At 47.3% G+C, this 19,220-nt stretch overlaps 1 protein-coding gene across 5 annotated transcripts in view; it reads right to left on the reverse strand.

The window, feature by feature from the left end:
• Positions 1-207: 207 nt before the first annotated feature.
• The window catches only part of cngb1a (cyclic nucleotide gated channel subunit beta 1a), an 84,028-nt gene continuing 65,015 nt past the window's right edge, over positions 208-19,220 (reverse strand). For all 5 annotated transcript variants that reach the window (XM_061736141.1, XM_061736169.1, XM_061736150.1 and 2 more), the window contains 9 exons: positions 17,642-17,764; positions 15,824-15,965; positions 11,294-11,453; positions 10,959-11,056; positions 9,103-9,186; positions 8,438-8,556; positions 4,853-4,999; positions 2,296-2,494; positions 208-1,258 (listed from right to left, as the gene is read on the reverse strand). In XM_061736141.1, coding sequence (XP_061592125.1) covers positions 1,004-1,258; positions 2,296-2,494; positions 4,853-4,999; positions 8,438-8,556; positions 9,103-9,186; positions 10,959-11,056; positions 11,294-11,453; positions 15,824-15,965; positions 17,642-17,764 — 1,327 coding nt within the window. In that variant the 3' untranslated portion in view covers positions 208-1,003. The remainder of the gene's footprint in view (positions 1,259-2,295; positions 2,495-4,852; positions 5,000-8,437; positions 8,557-9,102; positions 9,187-10,958; positions 11,057-11,293; positions 11,454-15,823; positions 15,966-17,641; positions 17,765-19,220) is intronic.

Here is a 19,220-nt window from a genome sequence, read left to right on the forward strand (position 1 = left end):
TGTCTTAGCAGACACACACCATGGAGCCGTTAGGGTGAAGGGCCTTGCTCAGGGGCCCAAGCTGGTTCCTCTTGGTTGCCATTCCAGGTCTTGAACCTGATCCTCCAGACCCAAGCCCACTTCTGTAGCCACTAGAACAGAATACTAGAAGACCACCACCCATCATTAGGTCCAGGCTCTGGTCTCCACAAAGTCTGGTCAATTACATTCAATTCAATTCAATTTTATTTATATAGCGTCTAATACAACAGATGTTATCTCTAGACGCTTTCCAGAGACCCAGAACATGAACATAAACATGAACCCCCGAGCAATTATTACATAAACAATGGCAGGTAAAATCTCCCATAGTGGGAGCAAAGCCTTAAGCCAAACTGGTCCCAATTTGGTCAGTGATTTTATGATAAATGGTCCTAATTGTGTACCGGGTAGAGCCAGGGTATGGAAATGGGACTGGGATGAATGAGAAAGGAGTTTTGTTTTGCAAAAAAGCTTGGTTAAAGTTTTGTCATACCTGACTGAGTTAAAAACTGTAAAAGTGTCTTTGGATTGTCCCAGATGACCAACTCTAGTGGGTCAACCCCCTGAGGGTTATGGGCTGGATCGCAGCGGAAACACGTGGATCATCACACGCTACCGGTCAGACCAGCGGCATGTGAGAAGCTTTCATATTTACACGAGAAAGGTGAACAAATCATCAAACATCATCTCTACTGACCACGAGCATGCTGCCAGACTCTAATTATCTCAGTGATGGACACTGCTGAAGCTAGGAACTCTGGGAAAATGTCCTCACTGTAGCCCGGTGGAGCTTGCAGCGTTATAATCTACATGAGTCAGTAATGCCAAGGTTTTCTTACAGCCAGAGTCACAGTCGGAGAAGCCAGCTGAGAGGAGAAAGGGATGCTGGGAAAGAAAGGACAAACAGGAGGAGGAGAACGGTCCTTTGCTTTCACTCTGTCCCAAAACCTAAGCAGATGGACGATAGCAGTTTCCTGTCGCCTCATTTCTTCTTCTTCTCCTTCTTCTTCTTCTTCTCCTTCTGCTCCTCCTTCTTGGCCTCCTCTCCCTCCCTTGGTGACACCTCCACGGACAGAAGCTCCTCTCCTTTATGCCGTGGCGTCATCCTGATGATGACGGAACTGTCCGCCGTCTCCGCCACGGCCTCGTCTCCGTCCTCCGGCTCCAGGGTCCGGGGTACCGGGGAGCGCCGGTGCATCGGGGATGGAGGCGGCATGGGAGAGATGCGGGTAGGACCCTGAGGGACAAGGAACCAAGGGTGGACGGAGGAGGTTGTTACTTACAACAGTGTTTCCTGTCATTTACACACATCCTTTCTCTCAGTGACTGCGTTTCCATGCATCAATAACCCTTTTAAAACCCCAATATTGGCAATAACCCAAATTTGCACGGCCATGTAAACACCAATAACCCCTTTGAATAACCCGAATTTGCACATATTCAGGTTTTTAAAAACCCCAATATGAGCCCTGGGTTACTCATTTTAAAACCTGAATATTGGGTCATGTAAACACCTAACAGAATATCCCCATCAAACGGAACAGGAATTAGTTTTCTGCACATGCTCTGTTCACAAGGAATCCTGGTCTTTTGAGTCCAGGAAGTTCTTCTAAACACGGAGAAACCAAGACCAGGAGGAGACTAATCACTTCATAAATGTAATGAAGGATATGAACATTTCTGCATTTGTAGACGGTAGAAAGTACCGGGATAGAAGATTTACAAGAAGGTGAGAGAAAAGTTGCGCTAAGCAGCATTTGTTTTGAATTTGGATACAGGAAGAAGAAGCAGAAATGATGGGAATTGTGTCATCATGTTCTCCGTGCGTCGCTGGTTTGATCCAGATATCCCAAATGATTAATTACCATGTAAACGGAATATTCTGAATGTTTCAGTAACCGGAATATTAGCAACAACACGAATTTTGACTGCATGTAAACGTAGTCACTCTTTCTTTCTTCAGTGTACCTTTCAACCCTCGATGCTTTCCTTCACTCCTGTTTGCTTTTTGTTTTGCTTATTTTCTTTTTTCCTACTTCCTTCATTCTCCTCATACCCCACTGGTTCCTAAAGACCAAATCAATACAATATTTGCTTTCCTTCATCATCCCTCTTGTTCTTCCTCCACCTATGTATCCTTCCATCTCCTCTTCCTCTCTTATATCCTCTCTTTCTCCTCCTCTTAATTCTACCAGCTTTCCCTCACTCTATTCCTTTCCTTCCCACGTATTTATGCGGAATGTATCTATCAGCAGGTGTGTTGTCGTCTCCTACCTGTGCCTCCTCCTCTCCTCCCTCCTCAAACGGCTTGTAGGCCTTCTTCAGCTTGGCGAAGGTTCCCTCGATGCCGGCCTGCTCCGTCACCTTCAGAGCTGCCTTGAACATTTCCGGTGTGTCAGGTCTGGGCGGGATCACCTCCGGCTGCTCCTTACCCGCCGCCACTTCAGGCTTGGCGTCTTTCGTCAGCATCGTCCTGTAGAGACAGTCAAATGTGGTTTAAGTCCAACAAAGGCTGAAACGTCACAGCGTTGATCCAGGACAGACGTTGGGACTAAAAACAACACATCCGTCCAGCGTCTCCTCCGTTCACCTGCAGCACCGAGCTCTAAGTGAGCTGGAGGATCACAGCTCCGGTCTGACCCGGTTCTCTCACCCAAATGGAGTGACCGGCTTGAGCTGATTAGAGACAAGAATAATCCTGTCCAGGACGGAGGAGAGATCAGGCAGAGGAAGACACGCAGACAAAGGGGGGCCGAGGAAGGCTCCCAGTCCAGCTCAGGCTCCGGGACCAGTCCAGCTCAGGCTCCGGGACCAGTCCAGCTCAGGCTCCGGGACCAGTCCAGCTCAGGCTCCGGGACCAGTCCAGCTCAGGCTCCGGGACCAGTCCAGCTCAGGCTCCGGGACCAGTCCAGCTCAGGCTCCCGGACCAGTCCAGCTCAGGCTCCGGGACCAGTCCAGCTCAGGCTCCGGGACCAGTCCAGCTCAGGCTCCGGGACCGGGACCAGTCCAGCTCAGGCTCCGGGACCAGTCCAGCTCAGGCTCCGGGGCCAGTCCAGCTCAGGCTCCCGGACCAGTCCAGCTCAGGCTCCGGGACCAGTCCAGCTCAGGCTCCGGGACCAGTCCAGCTCAGGCTCCGGGACCGGTCCAGCTCAGGCTCCGGGACCGGTCCAGCTCAGGCTCCGGGACCGGTCCAGCTCAGGCTCCCGGGCCAGTCCAGCTCAGGTTCCGGGACCAGTCCAGCTCGCCCCAGATCAGGGGCCAGATTCACAAAACATTCTTAAGAAAAAAAATCTTCTTAAGTGTCATTTTTTTCTTAAGAAGAAAAAAGAGAAGTCATATTCTCCAAAAAAGTTCTAAGTATTTTCTCAACTTTCTTCTTAAGTTTCTTCTTAAGAAAAAACTTCAGAATAAATGGTATTCTTGAAATAAAAGTTCTCAAATTTGTTCTTGACTTTTTTCTTAACTTTAAGACAACCTTGACCTGTCTTAAAATGTCTTTTGTGAAAAGTCAATAACAATAATAATAATAATAATAATAATAATAATAATAAAAATAATAATAAAAATAATAATAAAAAGCCTCTAATTTCACCTTTTTCAACATATTTTAGACAAGTTTAGACTAGTAGGTCATAGTTTGAGGATATACTTTGTAATTAATTACACAAAGAGCCTGTTAACTGTTTGTTAGCATGTTAGTTAGCGTGGTAGTTAATTATTATTAATTTTCCCCAATAGTATTTTTTTCGCACATTAATCTCATCCACCATAACCTTGAAAAGTTCCTGCATCTCTTTTCTCCTTCTCCATGTTTAGTGAGTGACTGACGGTTAAGACCAAACTACCTGTATAAATGTTGTTTGTTGGCGCGTGCAATGCAATGACATATTTTAAGAACTTCTTAAGTATGAAAAATAAGAAATTCGTAAGAAATGACAGTTCTTAAGACGGTTCTTAAGAAAATATTGAGGAATTGCACTTAAGAACTTTCTTATGAACTTCTTAATTTTAGATCTTAAGACATTTCTTAAGATCGTTCTTAAGAACATATTGGTGAAGCCCCTGGTTTGCTGAGGGCCACTGAGGGCCACTGAGGCCGCTGAGGGCCACTGAGGGCCACTGAGGGCCACTGAGGGCCGCTGAGGGCCACTGAGGGCCGCTGAGAGCCGCCGTCCTGCTGTGGTGACCCCTAAAGGGAACATTTCCTCATTTTAATGAGGAGTCAGTAGTGGTCCAGGGGCCTCATGTTCCAAACGTGCGGTGCACAAAAAACGTGCGTACTCTACTTTCTACGCTCACCGTCGGATGTTCAAAAATTGATTTGAACGTAGAAAATTGCATTTAGGTCCTTCACGCACAAATCTGGTGTACGCACTTTTCTGAGGTTTGTTCCGTTGGCGACACTCACTGGTGATGCAGTGAAGTGCAGAATATGAGGAAACGTGACGTCAACAATAAGTTCACGACCAACGTAGGCCTCAACTTCTGACATGACTGTCTCCAGCTCACAGCCGATGTTTTTTTAATTTGTTTTACTTGTTTTTGCAAGTTCCTTGATAGGATGAGTGGTTTTTAATGGATAATTATCCTCATTATCATATTCAAATATATCTACTTGAGGGAGGAGACAGGGCGGAGTGTTGTGCTCCCACGTGTGCGCTCAAATCCACGCTGATTGTGATGTTCAAAGAAACCTGCGTGGATTTGGGCGTACACACAGTTTTGAACATCTGAATTTTTTTTTTGCGTACTCAAGAACTCCACGCACAGAATTACGTTGAAATCCACGCATTCGTTGTACATGAGGCTCCTGGTCTGGTCTGGGACTTACTTGGCCTTCTTGCGCAGGAGTTTCTGGGACTCGGGGTAATGAACCAGGATCTCAGCCAGGTCTTTCTTGTCAAGAATGAAGAGGTTGGCGAATCCATGGGCCTTCACGTTGGCCGTACGACGGTTCCCTCCACCTCCTGCCAGCAGACTGACCAATCAGAGAGGAGAGAGAGGAAATCAGGGTGATACACCACTGAGTTTCATGTGCAGCCCCAAATCAGAGACACCTGAGAAAAGACAAACTTAAAGGGGTTTAGGAGCAAAGATCATGGCCCCACAGTGATAGCACTGACACCACTGAAGGAGCTGGGACTCTCTGTTTGTTGGGCATACTGTATGTAGGCGAGGCGTGGGCCGTGGACTGATTCTAAGCCAGGGGTCGCTTAGAGGGCTCTTTAGCACTGCCCTAGTGGCTCCTTGAGCTTTTTCAAAATTTTTTTTTAATTCCTTTTTTTCTCTTTTTTTCCTTTTTTTCTCTTTTTTTTCTTCTTTTTTTTCTTCTTTTTTTCTTCTTTCTTTCCTTTTTTCCTCTTTTTTCTACCTTTTTCCTTTCCTTTTTAATCTCGACATTTGGACTTTTTTATCGACATTTGGACTTTTTCACGAAATTTTGACTTTCTCGACATTTGACTTTTTTCTCAAGATTGTACTTCAACATTAATTTCGACATTTTCAACTTTTTTCTCGACACTTCAACTTTTTTCTCGACATTTCGCCATTTGCCTTCATTCTAAGGCTTATACAAGACTTTTCATTTTTTGCGACTCGAGATAGATTTGTTTTTTTGTGTTTTTGGTCCAATATGGCTCTTTCAACATTTTGGGTTGCCGACCCCTGATCTAGGGGGGGCTGCTCAACAGTTTTGCTCCAATCATTCACCAAAGCCCTCAAATACAAAAGAAGTGGTGTGTTTTTGATCCAAATGATCAAAATCTCTGTAAAGCAGATAAAATTGAAGGAATGGAGAGGACAGGATCCGAGACATATAACAATAAGTCATCAGCGTAAAGTGGCAGCTTAAATTCTGTTCCCAATGGGGAGATCCCAGTAAAAGTGGGGGAGGACCTCAGAAAGATGGACAGGGGCTCTATAGCTAGTGCGAATAATAGGGGAGAGAGGGGACACCCCTGTCTGGTGACACGGGCTAGAGTAAAAAAATTGGACCGAATGCCATTAGTGCTTGCTTGTGGAGACAGGTAAAGGAGACGTATCCAAGAAATGAACCCATTCCCCAGCCCAAACTTCTTTAATACAGTAAATAAATAGTCCCATTCAACCCTATCGAATGCTTTTTCAGCATCGACCGAGATTACTACTTCGGGTGTTGTTGTGGCAGTTTTAGAGTGAATAATATTTAAGAGTGTTCAGATATTAAAGAATAACAACTCATTTGAGACAATAATTAGTACAATGTTGTCCAAGTGATAGGCCAAAGCTTTAGCAACAATCTTAGCATCTACATTTGTTAATGAAAGAGGTCTGTATGAGCCGCAGAGATTCGGATCCTTATCTTTTTTTAAGAAGAGACTTATGGAGGCTTGGTTTATTTTTGGAGTAATAAATCACCATCTTTTGGAACCCCTGCTTCCTGGTCTCTCCTGCGTTTGGGTCCTAACCAACCAACTCGTGACAGAATGGACCAGCCAGCATGGACCTAGCAGGAGAACAGATTACCCTCTGGTAGTTTTTCCGCCGGGAGGCAGAGAAGAACATGCCACAGTTCAAGGAAGAACGGGCCTGGCTTTTGGTGGACCCAAGAGCGTTCAGGCTCAGTGCAGGCAAAAGAGACGACTGCAGCGGCAACCCCCTCCTGTCCCTGTTTCGGGGGTGGTCCCGGACACACCCCAGTCTGTCCTTGTTCCCGAGGTGGTCCTATTCCTTTGCACAAGGGTAATAAAATCTCCAAGGATCAGTGCAACCGTTCTTTGCGGAGCGGATGGACACCATTAAAGGCGGCTCGGGCACAAGCCGTCTTCAGGTTGTGGTCGGGAAAGACCCGAAACACTCAACTCTCCGAACTTGATCCATTGGTGGGCCCTGGCTCGGCGCAATATGTCCACACAGTCTGCATGGTAGTGCAGACGGGCGATGATGGGACGAGGGTGCTCTCCGGGCTTCCGCTGGAGGGTGCGGTGAGCGCAGTCCACGAGAGGCTCCTTCTCCAGCTTAAAAGCTTCCTTGAGCAGAGAGGAAATATCCGTAGCAGCAGAAGAGGTGGAAAAATCTTCAGGAATTCCCACTATCCGTATGTTATTGCGCTGCGATCTCGCTTCCAGATCCTCGCATTTATTGTCCAGCCTTATCAGTTCAGTTGACAGATGCTCCAGTTTAGCCTGTAAAGTTGTAAAGTCATCGGTGCAGGAGGAAAGAGATGTTTCCATTTCACCCGCGGTGTTCTTCAGAGTGCGCACATCAGACTGGATGTTTGTAATGCTGCAAGATAACTCTGACTTCACTGCCTGTAGCTCAGCCTTGATGCTCAAGGCAGCCTGAAGCTCTGCTTTGAAGACAGCCGCCATCTCAACACGGAGTGATGCGAGCAGTTCAGCCGTCGTATGAAGGAGCGCCACCGGCGAGAGGGGGGGTCACCACGAGGCGGGGATGCGGCGTGCGAAGTAGGCCGCAACGGTTTTACAGGTGGTTTAGCAGGTACTCGAGTTGTAAAAAAAAATCAGGGGGGATGGTGGATTTTATTATATGGGGACAGATAATTTGTGCTGATTACAAATAATATAATATATTACAAATAATAGCAGTGACCAAAACATCAAATACATCAAAACACAACAATAAAAAACAGTTTTCTGAACTTATCAATATGCCTCTGTCCTTCACAGGATAAGTAAAATGGATCACTGCAAAAACTCAAAATCTTAACAAGAATATTTGTCTTATTTCGAGTTAAAATGTCTCATTTGAGTAAAAAAATCTCATTACACTTAAAACAAGACTCATCACTGGAAAAAACAACAATTTTCCCCTGTTTCAAGTAGATTTTCACTAGAAATAAGTAGAAAAATCTGCCAGTTGAACAGGATTTTTTTTCTTGTAATAAGAAGATAAATCTTGTTCCACTGGCAGATTTTTCTACTTATTTCAAGTGAAAATTTACTTGAAAAAGGTGAAAATTGTCAAATAAGTTATTTTTCTGGTGATGACTCTAAATGTTGAAATAGCAGTAAAACCACATTCATTGATGAAATGACATAAGGGATGGAAAGGAGGGATGGCAGTTTTACAGGGGGGGATGATTTGGACCGTTTTTATTTCAGGGGGGGTGATTTGGACCGTTTTTATTTCAGGGGGGGATGCCATCCCCCCTCATCCCCCCTCATCCCCCTCAACTCGAGTACAGGGTTTAGCTTTTGGAGGCATTTTGGTCGGCAAAAAGACAGCGTTAAAGTCGAATTATGTTGGTGGGGAAAAAACACACCGAAGAAAGATGAAAAAGCTGTACCAAAAATAGATTTTTTAAAGGTTGTTGCTGGAGTTCAAAGAACACGTCCTACTCCATTAGTCGCTACACTGGAAGTCCCTGCATGCAGCTTTCTAATTGGCTGACAGGATGGCAGGAAGCAGCACTGACCTGATCTCACCGAACACAGAGCCGGCTCTGATGGTGACGAACACCGTCTGCAGGTCGGGACCGCCCACCACCTGGACCTCCCCCTGCTTGATGATGTACATCTCCCTGCCGATCTCTCCCTGGAACACACGCACCACATGCAACATGCAACACATCAGCAAGGAGCCGTGAGGAGCAACCCAGACCCCCACACACCAACAGCTGAGCTCCAGAGTTATTATCGTTCACGAAAACGAACGGAATAACGAAAACTAAAATTGAACAAACAATTACGTTAACTGAACTAAATACAAATTTAAATTAAAAGACAAAAACGATAACTAACTGAAACTATATTGTGTGTTTAGAAAACTAACTAAAACGAACTGAAATTATAGATATAATTTCCTCTGTTTTCGTCCCTGTCAATATAAGCCTCTTGGTATGATCAATTTATTTCGCTCTGGCCGTTTATCTCCAACTGGCAGCTGCGGCAGCTTAACGCCTCACGGTCCGTGACGTCAAAACTAAAACTAAAACTAAGCATTTTTGAAAATATAAAAACTAGCAACCCCACACTAAAAACGAATTAAAACTAATTGAATTGAAGGAGAAAAAGTCAAAACGAAATAAAACTAAACTAAAATGAAAAATTCAAAACTATTATAACCCTGATGAGCTCTCACCTTTTTACAGACAAAGTCTCCAGGCAGGTACACGACGGACTTGAGCCTCGTCAGCATGTCAAACACCATCTGCCTGTCACAGCCCTGACACACACACACACACACACACACACACACACACACACACACACACACACACACACACACACACACACACACACACACACACACACACACACACACACACACACCTGAGTACAACACAGGAAGGCTCCAGGTCTTGATTCTTTCATTAACGTACACTCTTATGTCTTCAAAGACAGTCAGGTCCCAACATCGATTTATACGTTTCAGGCCTGCAACACGAGCCAATAAAGCCAGGACAGTAAAGCTTTTTCCGTACTATAATCTAGTCATTTCTTTTCACAGCACATAAAGGTCCGTCTGTCCTGGAGGAAACCAGGGCTGAAGGCTTCTAGGGGTTATTTTCTCTCCACAGGAGCGTGTGAGGGAAGTCTTCAACCTGAGAAGTGTGTATTTTAGCACTCCACAGTGTATTTTGGGGGCTGGTAGTCTAGTGGCTACAGGTGGGCTTGGGTCTGGAGGACCAGGTTCAAACCCCAGAATGGCAACCAAGATGAACCACCTTGGGCCCCTGAGCAAGACCTTAACCCTAATTGCTCCATGGTGTGTGTGTCTCAGATTTAAGTCGCTTTGGATAAAAGTATCTGCTAAATGACAGTAGTAGTAGTAGTACCGTATTTTCGTGACCATTCGGTGCACCATGTGGAAAGGCGCATCCTCAGTTTTTTATGTCATTTTTGGATTTAAAACACACACACGGCGCACCGACCGAAAAGACGCCATCTACACACACGGAGCGCCGCCTTACAACAACACACACGCGCGTCTCCTTCTCGGTAGCGAGGCCGAGTCGCGCCCCCCCCCCCCCCCCCCTCTCATGGTGGCCTCAATTACATCCGCCTTATGGATCTGCGTTAAGTCGACGCAGCCCTATCTGCGTCGGTGTAACGTGGAACCATAAATCAGCCTTTAAATAATACATTGGGTGCATTGCATCATTGTGCGCGCAGCACATTAAAAAAAAAAAAAAGACGTTTATATGCGCCTAATGGTCACAAAAATACGGTAGTAGTTTTCTGGGGTTTGCTGTCTGCAGTTGCAGACGGACTCTAGATGGCCAAGACCAGGACAGAGGTAGAGGGGGCCCCAGCCTACCAGGGTCCTGGCTTCTGCAGATTTTTTCAGGGGGCTCATATGCAACATAAGCGTTGCTAGTGCTCCTTTAAAAGGTCTTGCCTCTCCCAAGGTGCCCTTGTCCTGGTTTGTTGCTGCGAGCGATACTTTTAGTCAACTAAAGAGGGCCTTCCCTTCTGCTCCTATTTACATAACACCTCATCCACCTCTTAGGCTTGAACTTGAGGTGGATGCCTTGGTTGGGGGAGTTGGGGCTACGCCGTCAAAGACAGTAAAATGGATTCTTATGTTCACTGGAGGAGTGGACACACAGGTGGGAACAGCTAGGTGGGCCCTCTTTTCCTCGCGTGTCCTCTCATATGACCAGGTTTCAGGATTCAAACCTGCACTGGCCAGTTTTCTGTTGAGAGGGAAGAGTTGGAACCTCTGCACCATCATCCATCCCCAAAGGGATGTTATTCGTCCCTATGTCAGTCCTCTCTCAGGTTCTCGAGTGGGCTCACTCGTCACCCTGGGGTCCAGTGAACTTTGACTCGTCTCAACCAGTGGTTTTGGTGGTCTCGTGTGCCTGTTGTCCTGAAAGTTTGTACTTCTGCCTGTTTCCGTGGAACGGCCTCTACTCTGGCCTCTGATTCTGCCTTTAGGGCTTGTGGTTCGGGACAATGTCGTCTCTGCGTTTTCTGATTTGAGTTTCTGACCTGAAACAGGGCCACTTTGCTGACAATGGAGTAGTTGACATCCACGGCGATGTCCAGCCTCATCTTGTCAGGAAGCTGGACCAGGAGCTCCTGCTCATCTGTGCAGGAAGCACGAAGAGAATGAACTCAACATGAGGCTTTTATCTTCCAGATGTGCCTGAATCCATACCGTCTGTACACCAAATGTAATATAAACCATTTATCTCCAACTCTGAACCTGTTGCAATGTTTAACTCATTAAGCTGTTCAGCTTCTGTTAACATGGAACATGGAATGTCAACTTTTATTTGAGAAGGACTCTTCATATTCATGAAATTAAACCAGTTTTTCCTTACCCAGCATGCCTTGGATCTTCCAGGTGTAGTCAAACCAGGTCTTGATCCGGTTCTGGACATCCTTCGGGATGTGGTAGGAGTTCATGTACTTGACGGTGCTGTCCATACAAGCCCGGTAGTAGTTCTCTCCTGCTGTTGCTGCTCCGACAACGTCCCTCATCTGAGGCCAAGAGATCAGAGTGGAAGCCAGACATGAACCACATGAGTCCAGAAGTACCGCTCTGGGCCCAGACTGCCCATAGTTAGTGTTTAGTAAACCTCTAGCTGGTGTTGGTAAATCTCTAGGTAGTGTAAACTCTAGTGTGTTAGAGTCGCTCCTGTAGTTTCTTGTGCTGGCCCCCCCTTCTCTTCTCTATTTTCTCTATTGTTCATGGTGCAGCATCCTCTGCCAGTGGCGAAGAGCATCTCTGAATGCACAACACCGGAACCTGCAGCGTGGGAGTGAGAGGGGCAGGGTAAAGGCCCGGTCAGGCGGGGGAGAGATTTTTCCGTCAAGACTCCTCTCCCTGGCCCTGCCCCTTCTCAACCTTTCCCCGACCCTGCACTTAACCTGGGGCTTGCTGATTGGGCCGGAGCTTTGGGAGCTGTGTGCTGGCCTGCGGTCCCCACCCCCGGTCATCCCGCTGCGGCTTCCACCTGCCTGCGGTCCTCACCCCTGGTCATCCTGCTGCTGCTTCCACCTGCCTGCTGTCCCCACCCCCGGTCATCCCGGTGCTGCTTCCACGTGCCTGCGGTCCTCACCCCCGGTCATCCTGCTGCTGCTTCCACCTGCCTGCTGTCCCCACCCCCGGTCATCCCGGTGCTGCTTCCACCTACCTGCGGTCCCCACCCCCGGTCATCCTGCTGCTGCTTCCACCTGCCTGCTGTCCCCACCCCCGGTCATCCCGGTGCTGCTTCCACCTGCCTGCTGTCCCCACCCCCGGTCATCCTGCTGTGCTGCTTCCACCTGCCTGCTGTCCCCACCCCCGGTCATCCCGCTGCTGCTTCCACCTGCCTGCAGTCCCCACCCCCGGTCATCCTGCTGTGCTGCTTCCACCTGCCTGCTGTCCCCACCCCCGGTCATCCCGCTGCTGCTTCTACCTGCCTGCTGTGTGCTGTTGACGTCCCCGACCCCCAAGTCTGGCTCTCTGCAGGAGGGTCCCCCCTTATGATCCAGGTCCTACTCAAGGCTTCTTCCCTCCTAAAGGGGAGTTTTTCTTGCCACTGTTTGGCTTATAGAGGACATATTATGAAAAACACGTTTTTTCTTGTTTTAACATATATAAAGTGGTCATATATAAAGTGGTCACTAAGCACGGTGGCTTAGTGGGGCAGCACGGTGGCTTAGTGGGGCAGCACGGTGGCTTAGTGGTTAGCACTGTCGCCTCACAGCAAGAAGGTCCCCGGTTCGACTCCCAGGCCCGGCAGGGGCCTTTCTGTGTGGAGTTTGCATGTTCTCCCCGTGCTTGCGTGGGTTTTCTCCGGGTACTCCGGCTTCCTCCCACAGTCCAAAAACATGCATATTAGGTTAATTGATTATTCTAAAATTGCCCGTAGGTGTGAGTGTGAGTGTGATTGTGAGCATGGTTTGTGTGTCTATATGTGGCCCTGTGATGGACTGGTGACCTGTCCAGGGTGTAACCCCTGCCTCTCACCTAAAATGAGCTGGGATAGGCTCCAGCAGACCCCCGTGACCCCGCAAGGGATAAAGCGGGTAAGATAATGGATGGATGGATGGAAAGTGGTCTCCCCTCACCCTGCCAGCAGAGGGGAGACGAAATCCCATGAATTTCTGCAAGGTCTGTGACCCCCGCCCGACAGGATCCCCCAGTGTCACGTGATTTTTTTTGAGCCGATTAGAATCTGCGCCTAGGGTGACGTCACCATGGGCGCAGAGGTTCGGCCTCCGCTGCTGAAACCACGCCCACAACCAGCTCTCTCCGCCGGCTGGAGCTCCGCCATTGTTTAGAAGCGGTGGCTGTTTGAACAGCGAGGGAGAGTAGAAATGATATTTTGCATCGACATTTACCCTCATAAAAGGATCAGTTCCCACAGAACGGACCCGGCAACTGCACACAAGTCAGCGGTAAGATCCTTTTTTTTATGTTATTTATATTTGTATGATCTTTGCATGGGCTAAGTATTCAGCTTAGCTCCGGAGCACCGGCGCCGCATACGGAGCTGCCGGAGCTGCTCACGGACCGGGCCGGCTCCAGTGTTCCCTAACAGAGCCACTAACTCGTTAGGTAAATTAGTAATACATTTTTTCTGTCTGGTTTCAGATCTTCCAAGCACCTGAAGCTGTTCAACAACACCTTCAGAAAACGCACGGTCCTTCCTTGAGCCAGCAATAGTACATAAATGTTATTTATATACAACTCATATTTTATTTTTTTAACAATAAAGTTGCCATTTGTGAAAATTCAGTGTTGTGATTTATTTACAGTTAACATGATTCATCTGTCTTGTAACATAAGAAATGATGAGAAATCTTCCTGCGTGAAGACGAGGTGACTTAAGGTTGATTTATGGTTCCGCGTTACACCAACGCAGAGCCTACGGCGTAGGGTACGCGTTGATTTAACGCAGAACCGTAAATCAGGCTTTAAGATCCGTTTACAGCGTGTAACTGAATGAGAGCGTCCGACTATCAGGTCGAGCTGCGTGACATCGGACGCTCTCTGTCCACACTGAAACTGTTAAACTCTCTCTGTCCACACTGAAACTGTTAAACTCGCGGCCAGTTAGGACAGTCTAATACAAAAAAAAATAAAGCCATGGAATTGATTTTGTCGCAGAAGCTTCTCGCATGGGACACATTTTGTGTACGATGCAGCCGGCTGCTCTGGCCGGAGCAAGGTTTATTCTCCTCTCCTCCTACACGTCATTCAAGCAGCCAATCAGCACAGAGCCTCATTATCATAGCCCCCCCTGCCCTTAAGATGAAGCACAGAAAAAGGCTTTAGAAGCGGTAAAACTAGATACAGGGCCCACAGGCTGGATTTCTGATTTATGTAGAAAAAACAAGCTTTAGACTGTTTTTAAGACATTCAAGGCCTGTTTAAAATATACATTAAATGCCATAATATGTCTCCTTTAAGGTTTTTCTCCCACTAGGGGAGTTTTTACCTGCCATTGTTTATGTAATAATTGCTCAGGGGTCATGTTCTGAGTCTCTGGAAAGCGTCTAGAGACAACTTTTGTTGTATTAGACGCTATATAAATAAAATTGAATTGAACTGCCCCCAAAAAAACGTCATCAATGCCCTGGGCCCTCTCGCCTCTAACATCAGGCCATCTGTCAGAAATCTGGGCGTGATTTTTGACAGTGCCTTTAAGTTTGAGCAGCAGGTCAGTGTAGTAGTTCGTAAAAGCTTCTTCCACCTGAGAACTATTGCAAAGGCCAAACCCTACCTGCCACAGAGCGATCTGGAGAGAGTCATCCATGCTTTCGTCACTTTGCAACTGGACTACTGCAACGCCTGATACACCGGCATCGTCCAATCTCAACTCTGACGCCTGCAGTTACTTCAAAACTCAGCTGCTCGACTCCTTACTTGTACAAAGAAGCGAGATCACATCACCCTGGTCCTTGCATCTCTCCACTGGCTCCTCATCCGCTACCATATTCATTCAACTTCTCCTGACCGCTTACAAATCCCTCCATGGCCTGGCCCCCACATACATGTCTGAGATTCTCCACCACCACATCCCATCTAGAGCACTCCGGTCAGCTGACCAACTGTTGTTGGAAGTGCCCAGGACCAGCTTAAAACTAGGGGGGACAGAGCTTTGGCTGTGGCCCCCAGACGCTGGAACTACTGGTACTGTAACTATAACTGGTACTATAACTGGGGACAGAGCCTTGGCTGTGGCCCCCCTGACGCTGGAACTACTGGTACTATAACTGGTACTATAACTGGTACTACTGGTACTATAACTGGGATTATAACTGGGGACAGGGCCTTGGCTGTGGCCCCCAGACGATAGTACTACTGGTACCATAACTGGTACTACTGGTACCATAACTGGTACTACTGGTACTATAACTGGTACTACTGGTACTATAACTGGGGACAGGGCGTTGGCTGTGGCCCCCAGACGCTGGTGCTACTGGTACCATAACTGGTACTACTGGTACTATAACTGGTACTATAACTGGTACTACTGGTACTATAACTGGGGACAGAGCCTTGGCTGTGGCCCCCAGTCTCTGGAACTCCCTCCCCTACACATCCGGGCGGCCCAGTCTAAATATTTATAAATCTCAGTTAAAGACCCACCTTTTTTCTCTTGCTTTTTTTAGTGTCTTTTTATATTGTCTTATCCAGATTTTGTCTTTTAGCCCTTTTCTTTTCTTATATCTTTGAAAAAATGTTTCTTTTTATGTCTTCGCTTTTAGCATTTAAGCACTTTCAGTGAAGCACTTTGGTTGCGGCTCATCCGTTTGTATACTCTATGTGCTATACAAATAAAATTTGACTTGACTTGACAGAACAGAACCAGAGCCCTGAAGGGGTTGGGTATATTGTGTGGGACAGTTGGACCGACCTGACCGATCATGATGGAGAAAGCAAATACGCCAACGAAGTAGTTGATGAGCTGGAAGGTGATCTCAAAGACGGTGGTGGGGTCCGGCAGGCCTCCGATGGTGATGAGCGTCTTCACAGCAAAGTAGTAACATCGGATGTAACTATGGAAACCAAAGTGGTAGAGACAAAAATGTCTTTGAGACAATTACATTTATTTTCATGTCACAAAAAATGAAATATTTCAGGAACAATGAAGCCTTATTTTTTTGTTTATGTCCTCCTCCTGCTCTGCAGAACTAACCCCAGGTATATTGATCGGCGCCACATTTTGCGATTATTGTAATGGTGTATTATGAGTAGTGGTGTCAAATTAGCATGTTAATTGCGATTAATTAATTAGAGACATATTTAGCACGTTATGTTTCTTTTTTTTTTATCCCCATTTTTTCCATTTTATCACCCACTGCTCCTACCTAAGCAACAGTCCTGGGCATTGCCATCCTCTACCAACCCCGAGAGGGCCTACACTGAGCTCAGGTCTCCTTCTTAACCTGAGGAGTGAGCAGGCCGCTTCTTTTCCCCAGACAGGTTGGGGATTCTCTGGCCGGACGTAGCGCTGGAAGGATCACGTTATTCCGGCCAGATCCTCTCCACCCCATCTGGTGCCCCGGTGGGCCAGAGCACTCTGCCTCAAACCGCCCCAGCACATGCTGAAGGTCCCGGTCCAATGAAGCCAACAGGACAACGTCATCCGCAAAAAGCAGAGATGAAATCCTGAGGTTCCCAAACCGGATCCCCTCTGGCCCCTGACTGCACCTAGAAATCCTGTCCATAAAAATTATGAACAGGACCGGTGACAAAGGGCAGCCCTGCCGGAGTCCAACATGCACCAGGAACAAGTCTGATCTACTGCCGGCAATGTGAACCAAACTCCTGCTCCGATCATACAGAGACCGGACACGACCGGGACGAAAACCGCATTGTTCCTCCTGAATCCGAGGTTCAACTATCGTCCGTAATCTCCTCTCCAGTACCTTGGTGTAGACTTTCCCGGGGAGGCTGAGAAGTGTGATCCCCCTATAGTTGGAACACACTCTCCGGTCCCCCTTTTTAAACAGAGGGACCACCACCCCGGTTTGCCACTCCAGCGGTACTGTCCCCTTCCTCCATGCAATGTCTCAGAGGCGTGTCAACCAAGACAGCCCTACGACATCCAGAGACTTGAGGTACTCAGGGCGAATCTCATCCACCCCCGGTGCCACTGAGGAGCTTATGAACCACCTCAGTGACCCCGGCTTGGGTGATGGATGAGCACGCCCCAGAGTCCCCACTCTCTGCTTCCTCAGTGGAAGGCATGTCAGTCGGGTTGAGGAGATCCTCGAAGTACTCCTTCCACCGTCCGACGCTTTCCCCAGTCGAGGTCAACAGCTCCCCACCAGCACCATAAACGGTGCCGGCAGAGTACTGGTTCCCCCTTCTGAGGCGCCGAAGGGTCCTCTAGAATTTCCTCGAGGCCGACCGAAAGTCTTCCTCCATGGCCTCCCCGAACTCCTCCCAGACCCGAGTTTTTGCCTCCAGGACCGCCCGAGCTGCGGCTTGCGGCATTTTTTTTTTAACTCTAACTGAGAATAGAATAAAATTCAAGAACCAAGAGAGTGAATTCCAGTTCTCTTGATTAAAGCCTTTTAAGATTATCCACACCAGTGACCTGGAGGTGATCAAGTCCTGCTGCTACGTTCTAGAAATCTCATAAATCTGAAAGCTATCATTGTGGTGTAGCAGCAGAGGCCATGATGGCATCTTCATCATGTCCAGACACTAAGAAGGGGCATCTTACGCGTTTCCTTTTCCATTGTAGACCCACTTGGTGGATCCCAGTCCCTCATAGTCAGAGCCCCAGTAGAAGAGACAGGCGTTGATGTGGAGAGAGTACAGCAGGTAGGTGGAGGTCCGGAGCACCCTGAAGAACAAGAATAACAAAGACAACAACCTATGATCAGCAACTGTGGTTAGTGACAGAAAACACATATCGACGAAACCAGCAGCTGAAATGAGTTCTTTCTGCAGGGGGGCTGGACTCCCCCTTAAGCCGGGCATACACTGTGCGATTATTGTCTCATTTTGAGACGACTATTTTTTGGATCGGGCCGGATTTCGACCCAATCGTCGGTCGTGCCTCGTGCAGTAAACGTGGGGTAACGACGAGAGATTAACACCTCACGACGAGCTCCCGATCACAAATCGTGTGCTCGCAAGAAAATCAAATGTGTTTGAAATCCTGGTCGCTCCTCGTGAAGGACTCGCACAGTTGAAGCAGCTACGACCCGATTGGATCATCCTTTCGCAGAGAGCATGCACAATCTCTGATGTCACGTCAAGAACTATTATTTGTAGTTTAAAGTGTTGCAAATTCACATTACAAATCATGTTTTAATAGCAGAAAAAAAAGACCGCATTTCCCACGTCTACCCAGCCAATTCCTTGTCCAATCACGACATTGTCTAATCTTTTTTCATTTATCGCCACACAGAATAGCACAAATTGCTAAAGGCTGATTTATGGTTCCACGTTACACCAACGCAGCGTACGGTGCGGGTCGCCGCATACCCTACGGCGTAGGCTCTGCGTTGGTGTAACGCGGAACTATAAATCAGCCTTCAGTGTGTCTCTGTCTGCTGTTCTGAACTTCTCTGTTGTCTCATTCTGCTGGGACGTCGGGTTCCTCCGCCGAGACACAACTTTTACGGTATGCGTTCATTGTTGTGTCTAAAAATGATGCGCAGTGCCCACCCAATCAGAAACGGTACAGATATTTTGTGATTTTTTTTATATATATATAAAAAAATGTAATTATAAAAAAATAAATCGTGGGCTGTGAACTTTTGAACTCAGCGATCTAGTTTGAGATGGAGCTGAATCAAACGATTTCAAATATCGCACAGTGTATGCCCAGCTTTAAGGATAGGAAGACAAGTTCGGTCATCCAGGAGTCATCTGGTGAGGATGCCCCATGCTAGCTTCCTTGAGGAGGTATTTTGTGCACATCCAGCCTGTAGGAGGCCCCGAGGCCCCCCAGGATATGCTGGAGGGATTTTATCTCTTTGCTTAGGAACGCCTTGCTATTCCCCTGCAAGAGTTGGGAGAGGTTGTTGGGGTGAGTGAGGTCTAGACCTCTTCAAGCTGAAGTTAAAAGATGGATGAACGGCTGGTGTTTTTCAGTGACACCAGCCATTCCTCTGCTGTATCAATATGTTTTTTTTAACTTAGTTTTTATTTCAGTATCAGCAACTTATACATTCCTTTACATACACATTGTCTACCTTTTTACATTTTTTCCGTCTGTACCCACAGACTAGTTTGCACCATTTAATTAGCAAAGCAATAAAGATAAGAGCAATACACAGAAGGAGAGGAAA

This window comes from Cololabis saira, chromosome 2, assembly GCF_033807715.1.
Source record: "Cololabis saira isolate AMF1-May2022 chromosome 2, fColSai1.1, whole genome shotgun sequence".
NCBI lineage: Eukaryota > Metazoa > Chordata > Actinopteri > Beloniformes > Belonidae > Cololabis > Cololabis saira.